This window comes from Gobius niger, assembly GCF_951799975.1.
Source record: "Gobius niger genome assembly, chromosome: 15".
In the NCBI taxonomy this organism is placed as follows: Eukaryota; Metazoa; Chordata; class Actinopteri; order Gobiiformes; family Gobiidae; genus Gobius; species Gobius niger.
The window spans coordinates 10,813,933-10,839,351 of NC_136866.1; the positions used below are offsets into that span (position 1 = coordinate 10,813,933).

Below are 25,419 nucleotides of genomic sequence, written 5' to 3' on the forward strand. Positions count from 1 at the left end.
ACATGCCGTTTTTTTGGAGGTCTAAGGTCAATTTCAATCAAATGTAGAAGCCTCCTGTACGTAACTTATCTCCACCATCTTAAACAGTCAGGCCATCTTTCCTTCACATACACATAGGAGAATGTTTAGGCCATTGTAAAGCCTCCGTGCAGACTCACACAAGCCCTGGAGTAGTTTACATCGACCCAAAGTGGATCCAGATGCCCTTGTTTTTCATCATTTCTCATATTTGGACGAGACGAACGTGACAGTAATGCTGCCACCTTAAGACTCCGTAGACTCCTATATGTGGCCATAAGCTGCGTGTGCGGAGCGGCGCATGCTTGGACCACAGTACAGTAGATCAATAGTAATATCTAGAAGACGGGAGGCGGCTTTCGTGTGATTTAGTGCTTTTCGGGGGCTCGCCGTGGAGTCTGTGTATATGCAGCTATAGGGGTTTGTTACAGCGGGGGAAGTGGAGGGTCTTTACAAACAGGAATCTAAAGAGGTGCTTTTAGAGAAGAGTGAAGTGAAAAGGCAGGAGATGGCTTCTTAAACTGCAGAGTAAGGGTTATAAAACAAAGGGAAACATGCTCACTTTGATCGCTATAATAGAATTTGGACAACAGTGAAACAAAGTAGACGCTGTATAAAAGAGAAATCACTTGCTTCTTTAATGAGCCCCTGTGTCGACTTGGGATTGATGCCTCGTCTTGCAGAGGGATCAGCTTTAAGAGCACAATAGCAAAAAGGAGCCAAGGCGAAATCAGTAAAGTCACTAGGTTTAATGCCACAAAAGCATAAAATTGCACAAATGAGGGGAATTTTTGAGATGGTGTGCTGGAGCTTTTGTCTGTTTTTGCATGAATTGCCTTTCCTTTTACGCACCTGTCGCCTCCCGGGTGTGCAGAGTCTTCCTTAGCAAAGAAATTCTGATATTCAAAAGCAAACTGGACACAATGAGACACTTTCCTGCACAATTTCAGGCAAAACTACAGCCGAGTGCGTTTCAGCCCAAATTGTTTGCATATTTCACCAACTTCTGCCGTAAATAGAGTTCCGCAATGACATTTACAAAGACATTCAGACTTAACGCCGGGTCTGAATCCAATTTAATGACGTTCAAAAGGAAGATGGTCGTCAAAGATCTGCTTCTTCTTGCCTGATGCTTTTTTTAATATTAAGAATTTGCACGAGCACACATTAACAACGACACAGTCACATCAATACCAGAGCCTGTTCTAACATCGAAGACGCGCTCCATCCACACAAAGACGTCAAAAGTAACAGAATGCACGTCTGGATCCAGTCCCTCTCTTTGAAGCAAATGCCTGCAGAGAAGTCGACCACATTTTCTTTGATACTTAACGCAGTGTTGACAAGACCAGTGCCACACACGCTACGGTAGCGCATCGACGCCAGCTGAAAGGGAAAACAACATTCCTCACCAAAAAAAAAAAAAACAACAACAACTCCTCAGCTTCTATCTTCAACTTCCCCACAAACAATCTGTCCACATAGCTCTGAAACTCCACTTCATTTACCACTTGTCAAAAACCTTCCTCCTTTGATTGAAAACTTTTTAATCAACTCCTCCAAGTGAAAGTATGCATGTGCCACATCTGCGAAACATCTGCTCAAATACGATCCACTTTTCAGGAGGAGCAGTTGTCGGCGCCGCGCTTAAGACACATTGTAAAATACCGCAGAGGTCCTTGAATGCAACTCTCTGGACGTCAAACTGACAAAAGGGCTGTTAATGATGATGGGAGACACATTGAAGAACAAATTACAGGGCGAGGGGTGGGATTCTTCGAGACTCTGGCTGGGTCAGAACCATCAAGCACAAGCAGCAGGTGTCAAACAGGCGCCAGAGAGAAAATTCCTCTGTCATTTCAGCAGACTAAGCATTTCTGGGATTTTCACGGGGCTTGTGCCGACTGGTGAATTTAGCTTTTGTATGTGGCGCGTGTTCAAACAGGGAGCGCGCCATTAAAACGGAAGAGAAAAGCTGAATATAAAACACAGATTCTTTGATTACATTTATTATTGTGCCTAATGAGGTCATGTTGCTCATTGCAATCGTAACACAACTTGGATCCCCTTTCAGAGCACCTCCAGTTGGACAGGAAACACCAGCACATCCTTGTATTGTCCCGGGCCTTACGGGGGGTAACTCTCGTACGCCATTGTTCCATTTGTGCTGCCGCTATTGCACAGAACTAACAAATACTGGATCAAGCACAGGACACGAAGGCGCAGCATGTGGAAATTGATTCGGAGAAGGCCTTTATATCAGTTAGAGCCGTTAATAGCGTCATGGAAGCGAATTTAGCAAACTATTACATTGCTAATTTTAGACACAAAGTCCCACGAACCGGTCCGTCATCGTCTAAAATAGAGCATTAACTAATCTCCATCCGTACAAAGGGGAAACCTACAAGAGGAGGAGGAAAAGGAGGCGGCGGACTTCCTCTTCTGCAGCTGTGAGTGAACAAAATACAATGGTGCCAACGTTATAAACACGTGGACCAAACTGCCTTGCATTTGATCCGTGAGTTACAGCGAGTGAGAGCTGCTTTACTTGAACGTGCAGCGACCCCGGAAAAAACTGTGTGCTTTAGTTTAAATATTAACAAATGAGACCCAGAGTAAATATGTGAGGGAATACCAGCGAACCAGCGATCATTCTGCACCTGCCGCGTAAAACAGTCAAAGTGCGGGCCAAGAATCACAAAGAAGAACGCCGAGAAGAAACGGCGTGGATGAACCTGCGAAAAGCAACTGTCATTACCTCATCCTTGCGTCCCACCACAGAAAACCACATGCTGCGCGGGCCAGTTCACACCGGGACGTTCCAACGCTGGGATGGATAGCCGCCTTATTTGTAATGTCTAGCCGCAACCTGCTGCATGCGCCGACAAGTTCAGAAGCGACCCATCCGAAGCTCCAAATGAGTGTTTACATCGCCTTGTGTTATGGCAAAAATCATATCCTTCTGGGAAAAAAAAAAAAGTAGTAGGAGCAGGTTTTGCTGGAAAAGGTCTAGTAAATTCCTCCCCAAAGTGAAGAGCGGAGAGTGCAAATGCCAGCTGGTCAGACCCCGGCTCTGAAAGGCAAATAGCGCGCGCACATAATTATATAACGGGACGGAGCTAGCCCCCGGAGTTCGAGCTCTACCTGCCCCGCACTCTCTCTCTCTCTCGCTCCCGTCTGCTGCTTCTCTCCTGACTCCTGGTACAAACGCACGCTTCGGCGCAGAAAATAAAACCAAAAAGGGGGAGGGCTTCTCGGTACATCCTTCCTTCCCACTCACTCCCTCCTCCGCAGTCTTCCTCACAAGGGGAACGAGCGATTGGGAAAACTCTTAAGCTACAATTTCCCTTTTGGAGGGGACGGGGCTGAAGACGTCACCAGAAAAATGCAAAGGGAAATTCTTTGGCTTGTTATATGAAGAATCAATTAACAAAGTAAGAAAAGTTTGTGGGCTGTGGAAATAGATATTACCTTCACTACAAATACCACTACCTCCAGGAACAGCCAATAGGAGAATGGAAACTGCATAAGCCTGGCTGTAATCCCCTCCGCTATAGCAGCATTGCCTTATTTAGTCTGATTATTGAGCGGAGAAGCCTATAGACTTTGTGAAACTGGCCCCAGGAAAGAACTTGCCCCGGAGAAAATCGTGTGTTTTGTGCAAATGCAGCTTTTCTCGTCACATGATCAGCATTTCCCTGCGGCGCGGGACAAAAGGTGTTTGATACAAATGTGGCGAGGGCTTTGATGTGCGCAGATTTTTGTGAGTAAAACTTTTAAAGAGTGACCCTAGAAAATATGCAGGATTACTGAAACAAAACAACACTCTCGGTATGATTTGATATTGATTTAAGTTCATGTAAAAATCTCAACACCACTATTCCAGTGGATTTAACCTCTTACCACCCACCGTAGCCGAGCGCATTTTGTCCAGTTCGGCTTTACCCAAATCTAAAATCTCTGCGGGGCCAAAATATATCGGAAGTGTATTGCCGGGGTTCATAAACAGGAGCTCCTGTAAAACATGCTTTCATTGGGAAAATACTATTATACTATTATACGGTAAATTAATAATAATGAACCTGACTGTAGCCTCATAAAAACGGTTTACACTTGTATTGCACTTTACAAGCCTGTGTCACATGTATATTTTATATTATTAGTTCACTCAGCACTTGGTGGTGGAAAGCTACTACTGTAGCCACAGCTGCCCTGGTGAAGACTGATCCTGATCTCTTATTATTGCTGGACACGTGTGGAAGTCTTTCCTTTTTTTTTGGCTGCCCCCTCGTGGCTGGAGTGAGCATTCTGGTTATTTAAAAAAAAAAAATCATAACTCAAAACGTAGGAATGACCTAGAGACACAAATTTTAATCCGGCCCGGGCCGGATTAAATCATCCTAGGGGCTGGCAGTGGCACGCGGGCCACCTGTTGGAGACCCCTGGCCTATAGGTTGTTGCCATGTTGTCACTTTTTTCATATTCTTTTTCTTCCCATATCCCATTTCTGTCACTTTTTGCTGCTCTTTCATCGCTTTTTATTGTCGCTTTATTGTCGTTCTTCTATCACTTTTTTGTGGTTTTTTATTGCATTTTCCTCACATTTTTGTTGAGTTGTTGTCACTTTCTTGTTGCAAGTGCCTTTGAATGTCACATCATTCATCGATTTTTTTTCAAAAAGCTTTTAAATTTGGATAATGCCAAACTGGAGAAAATGTGTGAACTGTGACTGTGTTTTATGAGACAAAGGCATTTTAACGGATAAGTTGGAAACCTGATCTCAAAAGAGGAAAGACTCACAGATAACGTCCTTCTTCAGGCGTTACATAACAGTCTGGGCGATTCCCTTCAGGAAGTTTGTTATCATTGATGGACACTCGGCTGAGCAGCGTGTTAAATGAACTTGAGGTGTAATGGGACGTCCCGTATAGGCTCGGGGGTGGTACCCGTCCCGTTTCGGTTCACTCCGGGGCCTCTGTGGTTCACATATAGAACTTAAGTGGTCGCCTAATGGTTTTTTAAAAGGATATGAAAACAAACGGCCAGCGGGCGATTTGCACTGGCAACAAAAGTTATTTTCTTTAGGGGTAAAGTTGTCAGGAATAAAAGGAAGATGGAGGTGGGAACTGCTAAAGGAAAACTGGACAGTGTTGCGCCGGAGCGGGGGATTCACTTTGTTTTGTCGGTTTATTACAATCAAAACCCACAGTGGACTTTTGACCGCGGGGAAAACGCCTCAATTCAGTCATGGCCATATTTCTGGCTCAAGTTGAAGAATGTATCAAAATGCCAAGAAGAAAAATACAATTCATCTTTAGGGGTTTCTTAGCTGGTTTTACAGAATGCATGTGTAATGTGGAACAATATTTTCTGTGGCTTAACGATGAAGAACAGAAAAGAAGTGGCGCAATCCAAGTCCAATTCATACAACCTCTTTAACTGAGCTCATTTTCTCCAGTTCGGCTTTACCCAAAACTTAAAACTTCTCGACTGGAGTTTACAGCCTATAGGACAGTGTATCGGCTCAATGGAAAGCTAAGATTTACTAAAGTTTTGTTGCCGTGTTTTTCTCAGATTTTTAAAGCATTTTTGCCTCTCTTTTGGCACTTTTTTTTATTGTGTTTGTGTCAGTTCTTTGTGGCTTTTTCATCATGTTTTTGTTGTTTCTTTGTTGCTTTTTCTTCACTGTTTAGTCGTTTCTATCTCGCTTTTTTATTGTCACTTTGTTGCTTTTGCTTTTGTCGCAAATTTGACGCTTAAATTTTTTTTTATTAAGGTCAAGAGAAAATGTGCTCGGTTCAGGCGGGGGTTAAGAGGTTAACTTAATATGCATGGAGGGTTGGACCATTGTTATTTTCTGCTGTCGTTACACTATATAGACGCAGGTCAACTTGTCCCAACTGTCGCTGTGTAACCATACTGTACATAAGCGCCACGAGTGAGTCCCAGCTTTATCATTGGAGTATGGAAGTCGTACTTACAAACATTATTGGAGTAAAACTACACAGCCTGAGCAAAAAAAGATCATATGCTCTATATATTTCGTTAGACAGCACAGCACACATTCGCTGTGATACTGTTTCAATAAGCTTCTGCAATGTCAAACGATCTAATGTTGCATTAACTTTTCACCAAGATCTTGTATTGATGATGGGAAAGTGTGACCACTGCGCAATGCCGTCTCCAGCACATCCCAAAGATTCTCAATGAGTAAGATCTGGCCTCTGTGGAGCCCTATCCATGTGTAAATGATGTCTTATGGTGCTGAACCGCTCTTTCACAATGTGATGAATCCTGTCATCTTGGACTAAGCCCGTGTCATCAGGGAAGAAGAAATCCATTGATAGAATAACCTGGTCATTCAGGGTGTTCAGGTCGTCAGCTGATCTCATTCTAGACCTGACCAACTGCAGCAGCCCCAGATCAGAACAGTGAGGTAAACAAGGCTATAAATGAACATCTCACTATTATAGAGAATCCATTCATTGTGATACTTGATCTGCGGGTGTCACTTCTGTACACATTTCAAACTATTGTTTCAATAAACTTCAGACAGAACTCCTCAGGCTCACAATGAGAGAACATTCTTCTGAAACAAGCACCGAATCAGAAGTGATCCCAGTGGAACTCCACTCCCCATTTTACAAAGAGGCCACAAACATCTGCACTGATCCCCCCCCTTATTGCCTGCTCTCCCCTAGACAGACCAAAAGGCAGCACCAGACAGCAGCTCTACGTTATACGTTTAATGACAACAAAGCTCCCATTTAAAACTACTCCTACACTGAAAACTGTGTAACCAAATACGGCAGCCATAGGAGTTCTGTGTGGGTCTCTTTCCATCATTTCCCATTATGCTCTTGCCAGGGACTGTTTGCACAATGCATCATTCACTTTTGTGCCGACATCAAAGGCGCACAGAGAAATAAACAGGAGTAAACAGTGCAATAAGCTCTTCATGGCGGCGCACTTATAAAAGCAAACCTGCGGGACGGTTCCAGCAGAAGTGTTGCAGACATCACTGTGGACTGTCAATGTTTAGTCTCTGCTGCTAGACTTAACAGGGAAAGTGCGCCGTTTAAACATCTCCCACTTTTTTTTTCTTTTGTGATAAGTTCCATCAAAGCAGGCGACGCAAATGTATTAAAACACTGTATAAGTCAAACGGTTGTTGCTTTACAAGCTCCACCACAACACCACGAGAACAATGGCTGATTCAAACATCCAGTGGAGATGGAAACAATACGCAGGATTTGAACTAACCTCATGATTCCACTCATAAAGATCCAAGTAGTCAACAAAATAATTACCTTTTTACATTGTGCTCAGAGAAATGGCTTTAAAAACAGAAATCGCAAAGCCAATTCTCAACAAGGTCAAAAATCACGTCAAATACTTGAGTGTAGGAGTAATTCAAAGAAATGTTAGGTTTAGAAAGTGTAAACAAACCCATTGGTATCCAGTTATCATCACCTCTCGACCCGGGTAACCCTCTCCAATGCTCGGTAATTACTGTACAGAGTCTGAGAAGTCTTACCTTGGCGGCCACGATGCTGAGGCCCATGCCATTGTGCTTCTTTAGGGTCACCGTGACGACCTCCGGCTCCTTCCTCATTGGCTGCGAACACAGACAAACAAGGGCAGAACGAGCGGTGGTGAATAACCGGCACTTCTTCAGAACCTCGCGAGCGGAGCAAAATAAAACGTCTGAAACATCGTGGAGGAAAATGAGGTTTAAAAAAAAAAAAGGAGGGAGAGATTTGGGGCGGAGGGAGGGAGGGAGGGAGGGCTGAAGGGGACGGCCGCAGAGGAACCTGTGGTCCCTGGAGCCGAGTCAAGAATGAAAAACCACATCACGGCTGCCCACACATCCAGAGCAGGGCAGGGCTGTGCTGGGTGGAGAAAACATGTGCAAAGAGACGGCAGCTGAAAGACTAACTCAGAGACAATGTAGTGACAGGGCAAAAGAGGCCAAAATAAAGACGTGTGAAGAGAAAATACTGGGTGCTGTTTGAGCTGATGGAAAAACCTGTACACAGTCGGTATACACTACAGTGGTCCGTCGTTTATCGTGGGGGTTACGTTCTAAAAATAACCAGCAATAGGCGAAATCCGCAAAATAGTCAATTTTATTTTTTACAATTATTATATATGTTTTAAGGCAGTAAAACGACTCACTACACACTTTATACACTTTTCTCTCTGGTTCACACAGGTTCTCCCTTATGCATGGCGTACACTGTGTGATTTGTTTTGTCTTATAAGATTTTTAGATTCACATTGCGCATTGTGGGGATGGAAACATCGTGAGCTGCTCTCGTCTCCACTGTGCGATTGTACAAACTAAGACAATCGTAGCTATGACGAAAGTTTTATCGTAGCAGTTTCGGGCTCCAGAAGGTGAGTGTTTAGTGTTTAGTGTTTAACAGTGTTTATTTTGGCGGAAAAGAGCAGAGAAGGTCCAGTAAAACAGGGAATTTGCATGGTTTTGCTGTGACTCTGCGGTGTGCGCTGACACTTACAGAGATCCTCTCTGCAGCGAGAGGAGGTTCTCTCTACGACTAGCCAATCAGGCTGCAACAAAGCATGCAAAAACAGAGCGAAACAGCGAGTCCACGAATGGTGAACCTCGTTATAGCCAGGGACCACTGTACAGCGTGTTTGGTGGAATGAAACTATCCAGAATGCTTTTACATATTAAAGTAAAAGTCTGGAAGTGTAAATGTTTTAGAAATTATATAAAATGTGCATTTTGATGTAAAGTATGAAATCCCTCCTTCCCGGATCTCAGCAACTAATCAGTCTAGTATCCTCCAGTATCGACCAATGAGACGAGCTTTTCCTGTGAACCGGCCTGTCAGGTCAGGAGGGGGGAGGGGCTTGACCGTTTACTTTTGAAAATTCTGTTCCTGCTGTCCTCGTTTTACAAACTGAGAAGGGCTTTCTTTCTGGTTAAAGAGGAGAGAAATTAGATTTTTTTTTTACTTTCAAATTTCACTCGCTCTAATCACTTTGCAAACTTACAGACTATCACTTTAAAGTTGTACAATTCATTGCTAGCACCATACTTCTCAACTCGCTTGCTCCCAGCATTTAAATGGTCAGGTACGGCATGTGATTACAAGTAGCCGAGCATTCAGAGCACATTCGGTCTCTCTTCCTCTGTACACATTTGTTTTGTGTACAGCGGCAGTCCTGCCTCCAGCGGCCTCGCCCACGGCTCTGCCCCAACACTCCCCGTTATAATCAGCGCGTTTGTGCGAGCGACGCCTGCGCTTTGTCGAGCCTAAGCCCTGGAACAGTGGAGAGCTGGGGATAAACAGGCCAATTACAGGGGAAGTGGCTCTGTGGGGCAAATCAAATGGGACGTCCCGTACAGAGGGGTTTGGTGTTGATGAAGCTGTGTGTGTGTGTGTGTATCTGCGAAGGTTGTTATGAAAACTAAATTGCCCTTTTTTTTTTTCTCTCAAGTCACTGTAATCACTGCTTTCTGCTTCAGAGACCACACACGCACTATTGGAAAGCTGTAAGTTTCCAAAAATAGTATCTCGATGGGGTTGGTTTATTGTAGTTTTACCTTTTAGGGGAAAAAAACGTTACCTGGGAAGTGTTTTCATAGAACAGCAGGGTTAAGTGCGCCTTCGCTTAATCCCATTTAAAAGCATACAAGTACGAAAAACAGACCGTTGGCCCGACAGTGCGGCTTTTGAGAAGTTGGCTCCACACAAACTTCATTACACGTCCCACTTCCCCAGCGTGCAGTAACATCAAACGCTTATTAGCCGCTGGAATAAAGGTTTGTACAACTATTACGTCATCGTTCATAGGGAGGGTTGAGTGACGTCCCACCTCGGAGGTGTCCGCGGCGGAGAAGTGGCTGTCACAGTCGGCTCCTTCAAAGTGGACCGTCCAAGTGCCAGGGGACCGTGGGTGCGGCGTTAACCGACAAAAACCTGGAGCAGAAAAAAATCAAAAGAGATTAATCAAAAAGTGAGGTTTGCAGTTTTAACCTCTTACCCCCTGCCTTAACCAAGTAGATTTTCTCCAGTTTGGCCAAATCTTAAAGCTTCTGGAGTTTGAAGTCTATAGGTGTGACGCATCATTTGAAAGCTACAAAACTGATCTTTTTCCTCGCGTTGTTGCCGTGTTGTCACTTTTTTCCAAATTCTTCTTCATCACCTTTCACCCGTTTCTTGTTGCTCTAATGTTGCTTTATTCTTGTCGCATTTTGCCACTTTTTTGTTGAGTTTTTGTTACTCTTTTGCTGCACTTTCATCTGTTTTTGCTCTTTTTGTTGTCGTGTTTTCTTCACGTTTTGTCGCTTTTTTCAAGAAGCATTTAGATTTGGGTAAAGCCAAACTGGAGAAAATGTGCTCGGTTCAGGTGGGGGTTAAGAGGTTTAAATTACCATCTTAATTTTCATCTCTTCCAAAAGAAACACTGAATCTATTACTCCTTTTGGGGAAATTTGTCTTTGGTCACAAATAACTGCTAGCTACCTCCGTTACTACGAGCATCAGACTTGCCACAGCTAATCATCTACTACTTGATGACCCTCCTCTTGCACCAGCACAGCCGCACTGGCTACACTTCACTACATTCCCCCCAAATCTCTCCTTAAAACATAAAATCGTATTCGGAGGCGATGTACCTCTCTGCAGCAGGGGGTCGAGGAAGTCCTGCAGGCCGTTGGGGATGCTGCGCACCACGTCGCAGGAGTAGCCGTCCTCGGGGAGCAGGAAGGGCAGCTGCAGGTCCGGGTCCTCCTCCAGCTGCACCTCCCGGCCATCGCTACGCGCCAGTTCATCCGCAGTGTTCTCCGCTACTGCCACCACATGGTCGATCAGCTCCTGCAACCACGAACGCACGCCAGGATCAGAGAACGCATTTTTAACATTTAAGTTAAGAAATATTTGACAAAAAAATCCACAACCTCTACAAAAGCTTATCCAGCATCCATGTGACCCCTTGTGGCTAAACCAGTACATTAACTTAAATAGATCAGAAATATGCTCATCTTACCGGGGGGATGTAGGGCTCGTCCGGGGCACAGTGGTAGTTGCTCATGAGGGCGTGGAGCTGCAGCGAGTTGAGCTTGAAGCAGGTGTTGTGGATGTTCTGGACGTCCTGCATCGAGTACTTGTCCATGGTGAGCAAAGTGGTGGCCTGAGCGATACATTAGATATAAATTTAGTCAGACTTTGCTCTTTCTAGGCAATAAGGACGATAAACCCCTATGTGGAATGACCTGCACAATCCTGCTGAGGTGGCAGTCGGCGGCCAGCTCCAGCCCCTGCTTCTCGGCCCAGGCCTCGATGTGGCTGAGCTGCTGCCGGAGGATGGCCCCCCAGTAGTGACAGCACAGCCCCGAGTCGTTGTCCGTCACCAGTTTGTTGAAGAGCCACATGTTGACGAAGTGGAAGAGCTGAGAGAAGAGCTGGATGGTCAGGGCGGCGTTGACCCGACAGCGCCGCAGCAGAGACATGGCCCCGGTCAGAGTGTGCAGCACGTCCTCTGGAGACGAGGACAGGGAATATTGGTTCATAAAATGCCGGTGGTCAAAGATAGTCTGATGTAATGTGTTTTTTTGCGATGAGGCGCATGTGTTGTTACCTATTTTAGGTCTCTGTGGATTATGCTCCTCTGGGTCGTCCAGGAAGGCAGGCATGTAGTTATTCAAGTCAGCTTGAAGACAGTGAACCAAGTACCTGCAGAAACACAAACAAATTATTACTAGGGACGCACTGATCTGATAGTGGGGGAAAAATGTGATTGGGTATCGAGTCTGAATATCTGACCAATAACTGTTTTGGCTTTTACTGTTTTTAAAATACAACTTTCACCTACTTTCTGTATCTAATTTTGAAACTCTGAACCTGGAGAATTCAGTCTCTGAATTAGTAGAACACTCCACAAACATACTTTTGATCACCATGCAAAATTCTGCAGCTAGCAGCACCATGTTCATGCTAGCAGCAACTAATAAGACATAAACTATGAGTGGGCCACACCTAAAGTAATGAAATAATATTGGCCACTGATGAAGTTCTTAGTTTTAATAAATAAAATGCTGTTAAAGGAAAAGTTAATTTATCAGCAATGCACAAGTTGTTACTGATCACTTTATGCTTTGAGTTTTTAATATTAATGTAAACTAATAACCTGTGTAGCCTATGATATTCAGTGTAGAAAATTTAGTGATCCTTATGTAATGTTTTTTTACATTGCAGCTCATGAATAGAAAACCCCTTGAAATGTAACATCTTGCTTGCAAAGAGGATCACTTCTTCACTTACACAGGGTTTACACAAGTAGAAGCAAGTCAAATGTGATGCTATTTGGTGCCATTTAAATGTCGAAATACTATACTTTAATGCCACAAACCCAGAAAAACATTGGGGCATATTTAATTTCAAGTAGTGGAACGATAATTTGACTGGATTGGGACTTTATCTTCAGCGGCACAGGTCGAGTAATACTACATGCATAAACTCCTCAAACTGACTTGAAGGCCATCTGGACGAGGTGTGCGAGGATATCCTGTGCGTCCAGAGTGACCCGGCTCAGGTCACGGTCCTGTTTGACGAAATTGAGCAGCTCCGAGGCGTTGGCCATCCAGAACGCCAGGGCGCCCGCGATGTTCTTCTGTTTCTGCACGAGAGAGATCACAGAGCGGTCTGGAGAGGTTAGACTGGCGGGACACGGGAGGGGAGAGAGGACATGTTAAAAAGAAGAGCGGGTTCTGTTTCGGAGTGGCAGCCAAGAAGGAGCAGTTGTTAACTTCAGGGATAGAGTTATGCCCTGCCCACCCCTCCATTTTAGCCAATCAGGAGTGGTCACTAATGGTGCTATGATTGGTTAAAGATTTCCTTCAAAGGTTAAGTTACTGGTTCGATTCATAGTTTCATTCATTTATTCATTTGGATGTTAAAGATCCTATTGGATTGTAAAACACCAGTGACCACTTCTTTCCCTGAGAGAACGCTGTACATCAGGTCATCTGACACATGACACAATATGTTTGTTTTTTGGAGATTCATGAAAAGCGTCATAAAGTTCAGTGTCAGAGAACCTGACGGGCCCAAACCCCCACAGCTCACACATGTGCACTTGTCTATCCCCGCCTTGGAGAACAAAAATTAAACAAAACAAAACAAAAATGGAGAATGTCCCGTCATTCAGATCAGCCAGAGAACAAGAGATGGAGCCAAGAGCATCCACAAAGGAAATGGTATAAATATTCAGGATTACACACGTTACATACACAGACAAAGACTGATGGGCACGTGACAGACAGATAAAGCAGGACGTTACACAAAACATACGCCAAGAACATGACGGGAAAGGAGCGCTTGCATTGGTTTTGCAATAGGGCTTTTTTTCGGTTCGTACAGCGTTTTAGTAGGAGCCAGGTCCAGGAAGCTGAATGGAATTAGTCGGGCTGATGTTGCTGTTGTTGCTTAGTTTTCCAGCTGTTGGGGAGGACGGATTACGATGGTTGTAAAGGAGACTCGTGTTAGAGTGGAGGGAAAAGAAGCAGCAGCAACACTGGGGGGGCTTTGTCACGAAGCGCACAGACAGACAGGAGGAGAGAGGTGAGGTCGGCGACATGAAAGCACATCGACTTTTAATCACTTTAATTGAATCATGATTAATACCTAATACACTGAATATGTATTACACCTACGCTCTATTCAGGTGTGAAAGAGAAATCTGAAATAATGTGTGGTCAGATGGCTATAGTCTATATTTGGTTTAGTTTCTTGGAAAAGTGGGAAGAGACCAGGTAGAGATAGAAGGGAAGAACAAAAGATTGAGCTGCCCTTGAAAGCTGTCAGCGCACGATAATAAACATCCTCAACAGGGGAGGACTGGAACAACAGGGTCAGGGGAGGTAACAATAGATACTAAAGATGCCATGATTCCAAAAAGAACTGGCAAAATGGCTTCTAAAATAGTTTAACTCCTAAAAAAAGAAATACTGCTGCACTATTATGAGGTATTCTGTTTAGGAATGTTTCAGTCATATCGACCACCTCAGAGAAAAGAGCATGTCCAGAGGAGACAGGGGGTGAGTGGGAGTCAAGACGGTCTGGAGCAGCCGTATCATGTACAGTACTAGGGTCTATCCTACCTGGTCCCCTTCAGGAATCTCCTGTGTGAAGAAGGAGAGGAGGAGGAGGAGGAGGAGGACGTTCACAGGACAGAGAGAGAACACGTCAACAGCTACAGTATGGACACAGCCATGTAACGAACACACAGTACACACATGGGCATGGATCACTACTGTATGTAAGCGGTCCTACAAATGAGACGTGGACTGTGGAGGGGCTGAGGGGAGGAAGAGCAGCAGTTCACCTAAACATGTGTTACTGGATTCTTTAACAAAATGTGCCAGTGCATTTAATTTGAACCAAAATCAATGATTGTGTTTAGTGTGCTTGGCGATGGAGAGGTCCACAGCCTCTCGCAGTAACATCTCACCGTTTCGAGCGGAGCTTGGACGTTTTGAGGAATTAAATGGAAACTTTATTGTGGTGAATGGTAGAAAGCATTTGTAGTTTAAGGCGAGACACGGCAGGTGAAAACATAGATTTTTAGCTCGCTGACTTCTTGACATATTTGCTTTTTCACTTATAAATAGCTCATTAAAAAATTAAACAAGGTATCCAAAATCTTATCTAAAAAATATTTTTAACTAATAGATCAACAAAATAAAACCCCAAATTAAAATCTGGCTCTATCCATTATTTAGGTTTTGTCGTTGAAATGTAGGCAATTTAGGCAATTGTTTCTTATTTTTATATGAAAACATAAATTGACAGCAAACCTGCTATAAATTATTTTCTCATATATACAGTACATATCTCAGTTTTACTTTATTTCCCATTCACCTGCAGTGTCTTGCCTTAATCTGAGATTTACATTGAGCCGTCCATCTCATTAAACACATTTTTAAAGCAGTACTAAGTAACTTATGCCTCTAGAGGCCATAAGCGCTACAGCAGGTGTCGTAGCATGTTACGTTTTTTTACTCATTAATTGTCCTTGAGAGTAAATACTACGCTGATAGAAAAGACAAAGGCAGAGAGGGATATTGTACATCTAATTACACAATGGAGATATTTTTTTTGACTCAAACTTTGCTGTAAATACTGTTTGCTATGCCTTTGCTATGCCCAATCCCGTCAGATCTTGGAAGCTAAGCAGGGAAGGGCCTGGTCGGTACTTGGATGGGAGACCGTTTGGTAACACCAGGAAGCCTGGGGTGAATGTGGTGTGTGAGTGAGTGGTTGGTGGTGGTCGGAGGGGCCGATGGCGCAGACTGGTTGCCTCGCTTCCGTCAGTTTACCCCAGGGCAGCTGTGGCTACAACAGTAGCTTATCACCACCGAGTATGGAGTGAATGAATAATGACGACAATGTAGCGCTTTGAGAAACTTGTTAATACAGGCTTGTAAAGCGCATTACAAGTGTAAGGCATTATTATTATTATTATTAAGTGCCGCTAGCCCACAGTTAGCTTTGCCCGTTAGCCTGTTAGCTTCTTCTTTGTGATTCTATTAGTGTGTATTGCGCATCCAACCCATAGGCAGCGAAGTTGCAATTGTGGTTTTCTGGTCAGAGACACCAGGAGGAGATGAAAGACGCCCAAAACATCCCATTAGCACTTGTATTACCCCCAGAGGGACTACGGAAAGGATTTATTAAGGTAAACAAGTTACTTAGTACTGCTTTACTGCCATGAAAGCTATATCTATTTAAATATCTAATTGACATATTGCCCAGCCCTACAATATAAATTAATCAAACCCACTTAATCATGCTAGGCTATTTCTTTCCCCAATCTGAAAAAAATAATAAATAATAATAAAATAAGTTGATCCAACAACTACAGACGATCATAGCATTGAGACAGACAACATAAAATGACTCCTGCTTTGACAAAGGCAGCTGCAGACACAAAACGGTCCTTACAACTACCGCGCAGTAGTGTGTAAGACGGCGAGTACGAACATGACTGTCAGTAAAACATCAGCTTCAGAGGAGAATGTGAACGTCCCGAAATATCAAGACGTCCGATAAAGGGATAACGCGTGAAACGTGGGCGGTACTGACCTGTATGACTCCCTCCATCATGCTCACCATCTTGTTGACGATGGCAATGACCTTGTGGGTGCGCTCGGAGGGGGACATGTCCGGGCGGTAAGTGGGGGACATGACGAAGCGGCAGGCCATGTACAGGACGTACGTGGGGGACAGCTTGAAGTGCACCGTGGAGCTGTTGGTGTAGTTGATGATGGCGGAGAGGAAGGTGTCCTCAGCTGGATGACGACAAAGCAGGAAAATGAGTCAGTTTGGACTTAAAAGTACTGTATGATATAAAAAGCAATTCAATTTTAGTCGAGATTTAGTCAAAAAATATCTTCAATTTTAGTCGACTAAAATTGGAAGTAAATTTAGTCGACTAAATGTAAGACAAACTGAGGCTCAGGGGAAGTTTGGATGATTTTAGCCTCTGCTTTTCATTTTTGTTTAGTCTTATTTTATTTAGTCATCTAAAATATCTGGACATTTTAGTTTTAGTCCAATTTTAGTCGCCAAAAATATCACTTTGACTAAATATTTTAGTCGCCGAAATTAGCACGGATGTAACGCCTCATTTGAAAGCTAAGGCGTGTAAAACGGACCCTAACTTTTTTTTGCATTGTCACAGTATTTTTGTCGCTTTTTACATTCTTTTTGTTGAGTTGTTGCCACACGTTTGTCACCTTTTTGTCGCTCTTTTGTCGATTCTTTGATTCTGTGTTTTTTGTCACTTTTTTGTTGTGTTTTCATCCTCGTTTTCGTTGCCATATCGACCCTTTTTCACAAAAACCTTAAGATTTGGGTAAAGCCAAACTGGAGAAAATGTGCTTGGTTCAGTTAAGAGGATAACACAATTAAAAAGTGACAAAAGCGTGACGAGAACACGGCAAAAGGCAAGAAAAAAAGCGATGAAGAAAGCGACAAAATAAGATGAAAAAGTAACAAAAAAATTCACAAAAATGCGGCGACAAAACAAAATAGTTACGTTCAGTTTTGCAGGTCTAAGGGCTGTGAGCTCCAGTCAAGCTTTTAGATTTGGGTAAAGCTGTACTGGAGAAAATGCGCTCTGTTAAGGCGAAGTGTATGAGATTAAAGGCCCCGTCTATTAGACCTTTTGCTCATCTAATTATAAAGCTCTTTGTCGGTCACAAACTAGCAGCGAGTTGCCATTGTTTACATTACACTGTTGCTCCCTGAAAGCGGTGAAACAGGCTTAACACTGAAATGTGTGAAAATTAGAAATGAGTTTGCACCACAACCAACAATTTAATTTGCTTTCCAATAACGCGTTTACCAACATTTTTAGCACTCGTCTTTTAACCAGTGCGTTTCAAATACTCAAGCTCTTTGTAGTGACAGTGACAGTGAAAACCTCCTCCTGAGGCTGAGCGATCTCCGTTACTCGTCAGTGACATAAGAACAGATAAATGCGGAGGTTTGACATGTGGCCCAGCCCGGTTTATTGTGGGTGAGACACTTTCCACTCCTCTCTTTCGACTCATCCACACCTCCTTTAGCTGGAAAAACAAATGATCTCACAGTGCGCCAAATATATAGTGGCTGTACACACACACAGAGGCAGGAAGGACCTGGAACTAAGTCAATAAACAGAGAGAGAAAGCAAACAGCACACAGGGCGTAAAAGGACAGCGTCTGGGAAGCTGGAACTCAAACGCACCACTCTATGTGACAGAATCAAGGTTAATTATCCATTTGTCTCATGTGTCCTCCCCGGTTGTTTTGTGGTTTTTGCCATGGAGCTACACAAGAGCTGGTGCTTTGTAAACACTATGTGGACAGCGGTTCAATAGTTTCCACGGATCGACTGATGCGTTGGTGAGTGGGCGGTGCTTACTGTTGTCTCTGAACTCGATGCTGGCCGGTAGAGTCAGCTCCGCTCTGTCCCCGGGAGCGTCCTGAGACCTACGGCACGAGAAGACAGTTAAGGTAATGTCACAGAGACTTGGATATGGTAAAAAAAAAAAAAAAAGAACCAGGAAGTGAGAGTGACCTGCTGTCCTGCTGCTCTCCTCGGATCATGGGCTTCACCATTCCCCGCTCCATGTCCAGTTTTCCTGAGCTCTGTAAGACAAAAAAAAAAGGGAATTTTCATTATTCTTTGTATAGACGCCTGGTGCACTGGTTGGAAAGTAGATCAACACAGTTCCTCACAATGATGATCCATTTGTTCAGAAGTAAGTCTATACATATCTTATTTCCCCACTCCGACCTACTAAGCTTCTAAACCCAAAGTTCCCACGACTGCCTCAATTTTCTCACTGCTTTCCGAAAGACTACAATTTGTCCCTGCACTAAATTCGATCAAAGCCACGTTTCATGTGGGCACGCGAAGCGACGTCTTGTGTTCGGGCGCTGGCACGGCTCACGGAGCAGAAGCCGGAGGAAGTTCTTTTTTTTCTTCCAGACAAAGTTTACAAATCAAACAATCTTAGCGATATATCCGACAATGGCACGAGGCTCAAACAAAGCTTGCAGCGATGGGCTCACCTTGCTTGTGGGCAGCGGCGCTCCACTGTGGACGTCTCCGTGAAGGTCAAAGGTCGTTTCCGGAACACTTCTGCACAGGAGGACACAACAGAAAAGAGCAGAGGGGTTAAGGACCAGGAAGTGTGCAGGAGCAGCAGCAGCGTTCTGTCGCGGTGAGTGTTGAGTATCAACAATACCAGAGGGAGGAGGAAGAGGAGGAGGAGGAGGGGAGAAGGCGGGGGATGACAGCAGCCGGCTTGTCACAGCACATACAAACTAATAGACTAATTACCAATAGAGACCAGAGGGACTGATTGTGATTAACTGGAGCTTCGAAAGACCGGCTTTGACTTTCCACGCCCGTGTGACATCAGGCAAATGAAGATAGATAAACTGCACTCAACAAATACACAGTGTCAACAGAGAGAAGGGGGCTGGGGGCAGCGGAAAGATGCTTTATGGCAGAAAGACGAGTCTGTCGTTTATGTTTGAGGGAGTGAGATCAACTCAGTGTCGCAGTTTCAGTCGTTTTCAGTCAATGTATTGCAATTGGATAAAGATAAATGAAAAGCTGTAATGCTTAAATGATCAATGTTAAACCTCTTAACCCCCACATGAACAGAGTACATCTTCTCCCGTTTGGCTTTACCCAAATCTAAAAGCTTCTTGTTAAAAAATGGTCAAAATAGCGACGGGAAATGAGACAAAACCGAGGATGAAAATGTGACAAAAGAGCGGCGACATGTGACGAAAAAGCGGTGGAAAAGTGATGAAAATTCAACAAAAAGGACAAAAAAGAGCAAAAGAAAAGAAGTGAAAAAGTGACGAAAAAGTGATGGAAAACGTGATGAAAAAGTCACAAAAAAGCAACAAAAACACAACAAAAAGGGATGTGTCAAAAAACAGTGAAAAAGATTTTTTCTAAAAAAGTGGCAAACGCAGCAACAACGTGAAGAAAAAGCTCCATTTAGGTGAGTTCTGTAGCTCTTACCTTTCAAATGATGCGTTACACAGGCCTATAGGCTGCAACCTTTTAGATTTGGGTAAAGCTGAACTGGGCCACATCCTCAACGATTGCCAAGCATTTTAGCAGAATCATATGTTAAAGTTGCACTTGGCTCAACATTTGCACAAGACAGTGCACAATTGTTTGCCTTTAAGATGTACAGTATATCCCTTTCCCTCCTTGTCAGAATCAAACTAACAGCTCCATAATGGTGCCAGTCTGGAGTCTGGAGACTTAAGCTTCTCAAAGACAACATCTACCGTGCCAGGCCCCCTCTCTCTAATCGGCTTCATAGAGAGGATGTGTCTAAAGATCGTTCAGCGAAAAACATTGGAGCGAAGCCCAGAAAAACCACAGGGAGGATCCACGTCCCAAACATCTCGCCGCTCCTCGGACTGATGTGCTAAATGACAGCTGGCGTTAGCTTGGTGAGGCTCGTCAGGCTTTAACGGGCTCAGACGAACTTAAAACGCGTCGAGTATAATCACTGCAGTCGCTTGTGGAGGCGCTCGCTAAAGAGAAACAGCTTGAAAGATCGCGACGTAGGAGCGACAGAAGCTGCGGCATCATCGCACAATGGAAATAGTCACTTTGAACAGCTTCCAAGTTCAGAGGTATAACTTCCGTCTCGTCAGCAACTAAACAAACCTAATTGACAGAATACATAAAAGAATAAAGTTATTTCGATGCCTCGTGCTCATGTTTTTTGGCTCTCGTGACACACAAAAAAGGACTGCAAACTTAAACTTCCTTCGCAGAAAGTTCACAAAAGTGAGACAGACATTTACAAGAGCCAAGTGCTACAAATCCAATCCAAAGATTACACACAAGTCGTACAACAAACATACCTTTTTGGTTAGATATCCACCATCCTGAAGTCTTGAAAGTGTCTACAAACTCTAAATCCCGTCTTTTTGCTTTTCCTCTGAGCCATGTGTGAGGAGGAGCACAGGCCACGCCTCGTACCGTGCCTGGCAGATTAAAGGGCAGCCTTTGCCGCTGTATCCCAGGACCTCAGCTCGTGTTCATAAGTCTCTGGTTCTACCCCCCCAAACCCGCAGCCCCTCCTCCCCCCTCTCCTTCATCTGAGTCTCAGGCTGCCACCACAGACCTCATCAACTCGCCGTTCAGCTGCAATAACAGACTAGAACAAAAGAGGAACGGCTTTCATGTAGGAAACTCTACACGGAGCAAGACAATAGATAAGTTGGCCAATTAGCAGAAAGTCCAAATGGATAACGGAGACACAAAAGCCTGTGCGAACGCAAGCGATTATTGTAAGTAGAGGTCGACCGTTTGGGTTATTCTAAGGCCGATGCTGATTTTTATTATCTTTTATCTTGAAAAACACAAATACCGCATTTTCCGGACAATAAGTCTCAGTTTTTGTGCGGCTTATATATCAAAATATATCATTTCACATGTTGAGAAATTGAGAGCGTGAACGTGATGCCGGGAGAGGCTCGTCAACGGTGCAGTGACACCTCCATGCCAGGTAGTTACCAAGGCTTTTGGGACTTATACTCTGGAGCGACTTATACTCTGGAGTGCCTTGTATGTGTTTTTTTCCTCTTCCTTATGCATTTTTTGGCGACTTAGAACTTATACTCCTTATACAGCCAGCCGATATATCGGTCAACCTTTAATTGAAACTTCTCTGTAGCCTTACCCCGACTTGTGTCTCCCCCTCATCATGGCCGCCGTTTGCCCCTTCCCTCCCTGGTCGAACATGGGGTCCACGAACTTGAAGACGTGCGCCGAGCCGAACTGAATGGTGGACCCGGAGCGCAGCACCGTGGTCTCCGCGATGCGCTGCCCGTCGACGTACGTGTCCGCCTCGGGGCCGTGGGGCGTCACGGTGACCATCCCCTCGCTGTGCATTAGGTTACAGTGGTGCGGCAGGATCCCCGGGCCCAGCAGCTGCACCCACCAGAAAACAAGAGCTTAGAATACGACGTCTGGGACAAAATATAAACATTATATTTGATATACCTGAATGGCCCCGTCGTCTGTGCAGTCAGAGCCCACTTCAGTGATGCTGTGTTGGAGTCTGTAGAGCTTTGGTTTGTCCCGCGAATCTGAACCGTCTGGACAAAATGTCAATAAACTTCAAAGTTGAGCCGGTGTTACAGCATTTTAACATATTCATAGCCAGAAGATTTTCATAAACGTCAATGTGTGGTCTACTGGAATATTATAAGGATTTTCTATTCAAGACCAAAACAAAAAAGTAGGGAAGAAGAAGCAGCGTTAACATTAGTAAAAGGATTAGTTTAAGCTCTGCAGCAAGTTAGTTTGCGAGGAAATATAATTCAGATAGCGTGGATGTGCTGCGAAAGAGTTTAATCTTAACCATCATGTCACTAATGCTTCAGCAAGGACACAATCTGACCGGCTACAGGGCCGACTACTGCTTCACCGGACCTAAAGTGGTGTTTCGTGCTCACGTGTGCAGAAGTGAACTTTTGGTGAGTGGTAGTAAGGTGCGTTGCAGTTGCCTTTACCTTCGTGGTGCCGATATGCGTAGTAGGCATAGTGATTCCCTCGCCCTACGCAGGCAGACAGGCAGCAGGCAGGTACCAAGAGGAGGAGACATGCACAAGGCCCCATACAAACACACATACACACACACACACACACACACACACACCCACGGACCATGCCACGAGGAGGAAGAAAACAGACAGAGCAGAGGGTGAAAATGCAGCCAGGAAGAGAGCGCGGCATCACCTGGTTAAACCTCGCACACACACATTCATTCACTGCAGTATATAATTATCGGGCTCAATTCAGACCCTCTAGTGTTACACATGAATAGACACATCTGTAATAAAGTGCAGCGCAAAATCCAATTCAAATTCAGTTCTTAATAATAATCAAGTTTTAAATGATTGTGAAGAGAAGATTTTTTTGTTTAATTTCATGCTAATACTCACTACAGACTCAAAAGTAATGATAACGTATCTGTGTGCCTAAAGCGCATTACAACTCGTGCCATACTCTTTCTCACTCACTCACTCTGAGCAGAACAGTGTTTAGCTTCTGATCTTGGCAGTTTTCCAGAGACAGTGACCCGTCAGCGCTGGATGGAGTCGATGTGTTAGTATAAGCGCTCAATGGGACATTTAGCGGGAGCCGTGTCCCCAGGAGGCCGAGTCAGTTAATGGCATGAGAGCGAACGGGGTCAGTAGAGCGAAAAACGCCAAGCTGTTAGGGCAGACAACTCTCAAAAAGCTACTTCTAATTTTGTAAATGAGCATCTACGGAACATCATCTCCAACGCAAAATCCTCTCCTTTGATCGCAAAAGTGACAGGTCACATACACGAGTCACTCTCAGGCAAACCTCATGTCCAGGGATCCATTATGGGTTTCCACTGTTTCTGCGCAGGGGCCTTTTGAACTCTTGAGGAAATCCTGTGATCCCAAGGCCAGACAAACGCTGCACAGCTGGACGACAGAAACATCTGGCTCCCATAATGCCGAGGGTGATTTACTTACCGTGCCAGGGAAAGGACACGCGCTTCACCTTTGGCTCAACCTAACATGGAACTACACTGCCTTCCACTGGTCACTATCCGCTATTACAGCTCGTTCTCGCAATATGCGGGACATTTCTGTTCAATATTGTCGGAGGAAAGGGGATATCCAAAAATAAAGTCCCCAAAGATGTTAAAAGCAAGCAAACAAATTTAAAACGACAAAGCCACTAGGTTAAAAAGAAAAGATCTGTGAAATAAAAACAAACCAACACACGGCATGAAATATTGTTTTTCACTCATTAATTGGTGAATGTTTTACAATAAGGAAGTGAATCATATAAGAAATATTTGCAACATTTTATAAGTGAGAAACTGTTGAAATTAGGTGCTGTGATTCATACTGTATTATTGCGTCTCGTCTATGTGAACTAAATGCAAGTCCGTATGTGGAAGTTGTGCTCGTACCTGGGCTCAGCTCCACCAGATAAGGCAGTTTCTCTGGAGGCAGAGACCCGTCCTTCCTTAGCCCTTTGTCGTCCGCTTTTCTGCCTTTCCTCCCGGGATAATCCGGAGGCCTCTTCTTCAACTGAAATACTAACGCTCCTAAACACAAGACACACAGTTGACCCGTTACAGCAGGACCTACAACAGTAAATACAATGGATACACTAGTGGCATAGAGGTAATAGCACGATGTGAACAGTAGGGGGCGGTAAATGCCAAAAAAAGGTAACAAAAAGAAGCTGTGGAGGGACAAATAGACAACTAAAATGAACAGGTCATGAACTTGGTTTGTGTTACCCCTGTCTGCGGGCCAGTCCCTGAAGATCTGCAGCGGACACTCGTTATCGTCCAGAATCACTTCTTTGCCTGATTTGTCATCTTGCTGCAAACAAAACATGACAAGACTTCAAATCAGCAAAGCATCTTAAAGCAAATCAACAAAGGGTGTACCACCTATATCGATTTACATTTTCCCCAAACAAGAAGAATGATTCGTACTCCACTGCCTTCATGGTTTATGTTCACAGTTAAGTACATATACACATCTCCCCAGGGCTCCCAGCTCTTCATGCCATAATAATCCCATTCTCCCGTCTCATAAATAGTGCCATTTTCTCCATTTCATCTCACAAATGTGTAACTGCTGCTCTCCTCCTCCTCATCTTCCCTCAGGACTCGAGCGCACCACATGCTACCAGCCACACGCCGCTGCTACAGTGTGTCAAGCCCGCGCTGAGCTAATGGCCTTTTCCCTGCGTGTTCGGCTCATCAACAAACTGCTGATGTGTTGTGTGTCTAAGCGTGTAACAGTGTGTGCTAGAAGAAGTCTCTGGAGGGTCTTTGACCGCCGGTGACGGTGCAAGCCGAGTTGATGTCATGTGATTGGCTACAACTGTTAAGAGCGGGTCGTTGCAGGGAGAGCATCTGCTGCGGCGATGTTGGACTGAGAGTGCGATAACAGCTACAGCGCACCTTCTCACTCGGCTAAATATAGATTTAATTATTGAAAGAGATGAGGGATTTTTCTTTGTCTAGGTTAACAAATCTCTCCTGATTTTCTAATCCACAGGTGCTCAAACCTTCTCATTGTGGAAGGCCAAATACAGAACTAGAAAGTTTGGTTTAGGCGTCAAAGAGTTTGGCTCATGGATCACTCATTGGACACCACTGTGTTAATGCATGGATTAAATAAACAGGACAGGAATTAGAGGCCGACGATATATTGGCCAGCCGATATATCAGGCTGATCTAGCGCCGATAAAAGTTGATATCTCCTGGACCGAAAGTGAAACAGACTTCTAATTTTTTGCATTGGAAAAAGCGAAGTCTGGGCTTTAAAACAAGACCTCACACAACTGCCCAGGCCTCAGGGGAACAGGATAGCTACAAATTTGACTAAAGTTCGATAGTTTCACTAAACCCCAGTCAATATGGACATGCTGCATGTCATTTTGAAGCACAGAACCTGGAGAATTCAATCACTGAGTGAGTTTTTAACCTCTGCAATAGTATTTTTGATGGCCGTGCAAAATGCAGCGGCTCGAAACAGCATGCTAATGCTAACGGCAACGAATCAACACTGGGACAGAAACTATGAATCACCTAAAGTAAAAAAATAAAATCGGCCACAGCTGGAACTGCCAAGAATTTATTTTTACAGGACTATAGACAGTGTTGGGGGTAAAGTATTACAAAAGTAATACTTTTTACAGTAACTAAGGAAAATAACATTTTACTCACACAAAACACGGGAATATATTAATCATTTTATGTAACTCGGGTTACAAGAGTATTAAATGTATGAACGAAAAATGCCAAACTCCCCCCAATATAAT

The 25,419-nt window shown here is 44.1% G+C and overlaps 1 protein-coding gene across 13 annotated transcripts in view; it reads right to left on the bottom strand.

Annotated features, from left to right (window-relative positions):
- The window catches only part of afdna (afadin, adherens junction formation factor a), a gene marked incomplete at its 3' end in the record, with an annotated part of 77,630 nt that overhangs the window by 16,172 nt on the left and 36,039 nt on the right, over positions 1–25,419 (bottom strand). For 7 of the 13 annotated variants that reach the window (XM_079572005.1, XM_079572004.1, XM_079571999.1 and 4 more), the window contains exons 7-23: positions 23,882–23,966; positions 23,546–23,683; positions 22,104–22,148; positions 21,592–21,686; positions 21,269–21,519; positions 18,615–18,684; positions 18,118–18,188; positions 17,962–18,029; positions 16,137–16,342; positions 14,153–14,173; positions 12,524–12,669; positions 11,632–11,726; positions 11,267–11,532; positions 11,041–11,184; positions 10,670–10,868; positions 9,868–9,971; positions 7,556–7,636 (exon numbers count right to left, since the gene is read on the bottom strand). In XM_079572005.1, coding sequence (XP_079428131.1) covers positions 7,556–7,636; positions 9,868–9,971; positions 10,670–10,868; positions 11,041–11,184; positions 11,267–11,532; positions 11,632–11,726; positions 12,524–12,669; positions 14,153–14,173; positions 16,137–16,342; positions 17,962–18,029; positions 18,118–18,188; positions 18,615–18,684; positions 21,269–21,519; positions 21,592–21,686; positions 22,104–22,148; positions 23,546–23,683; positions 23,882–23,966 — 2,085 coding nt within the window. The remainder of the gene's footprint in view (positions 1–7,555; positions 7,637–9,867; positions 9,972–10,669; positions 10,869–11,040; positions 11,185–11,266; positions 11,533–11,631; positions 11,727–12,523; positions 12,670–14,152; positions 14,174–16,136; positions 16,343–17,961; positions 18,030–18,117; positions 18,189–18,614; positions 18,685–21,268; positions 21,520–21,591; positions 21,687–22,103; positions 22,149–23,545; positions 23,684–23,881; positions 23,967–25,419) is intronic. The other 6 variants (XM_079572008.1, XM_079572000.1, XM_079572002.1 and 3 more) reach the window with 3 other exon arrangements.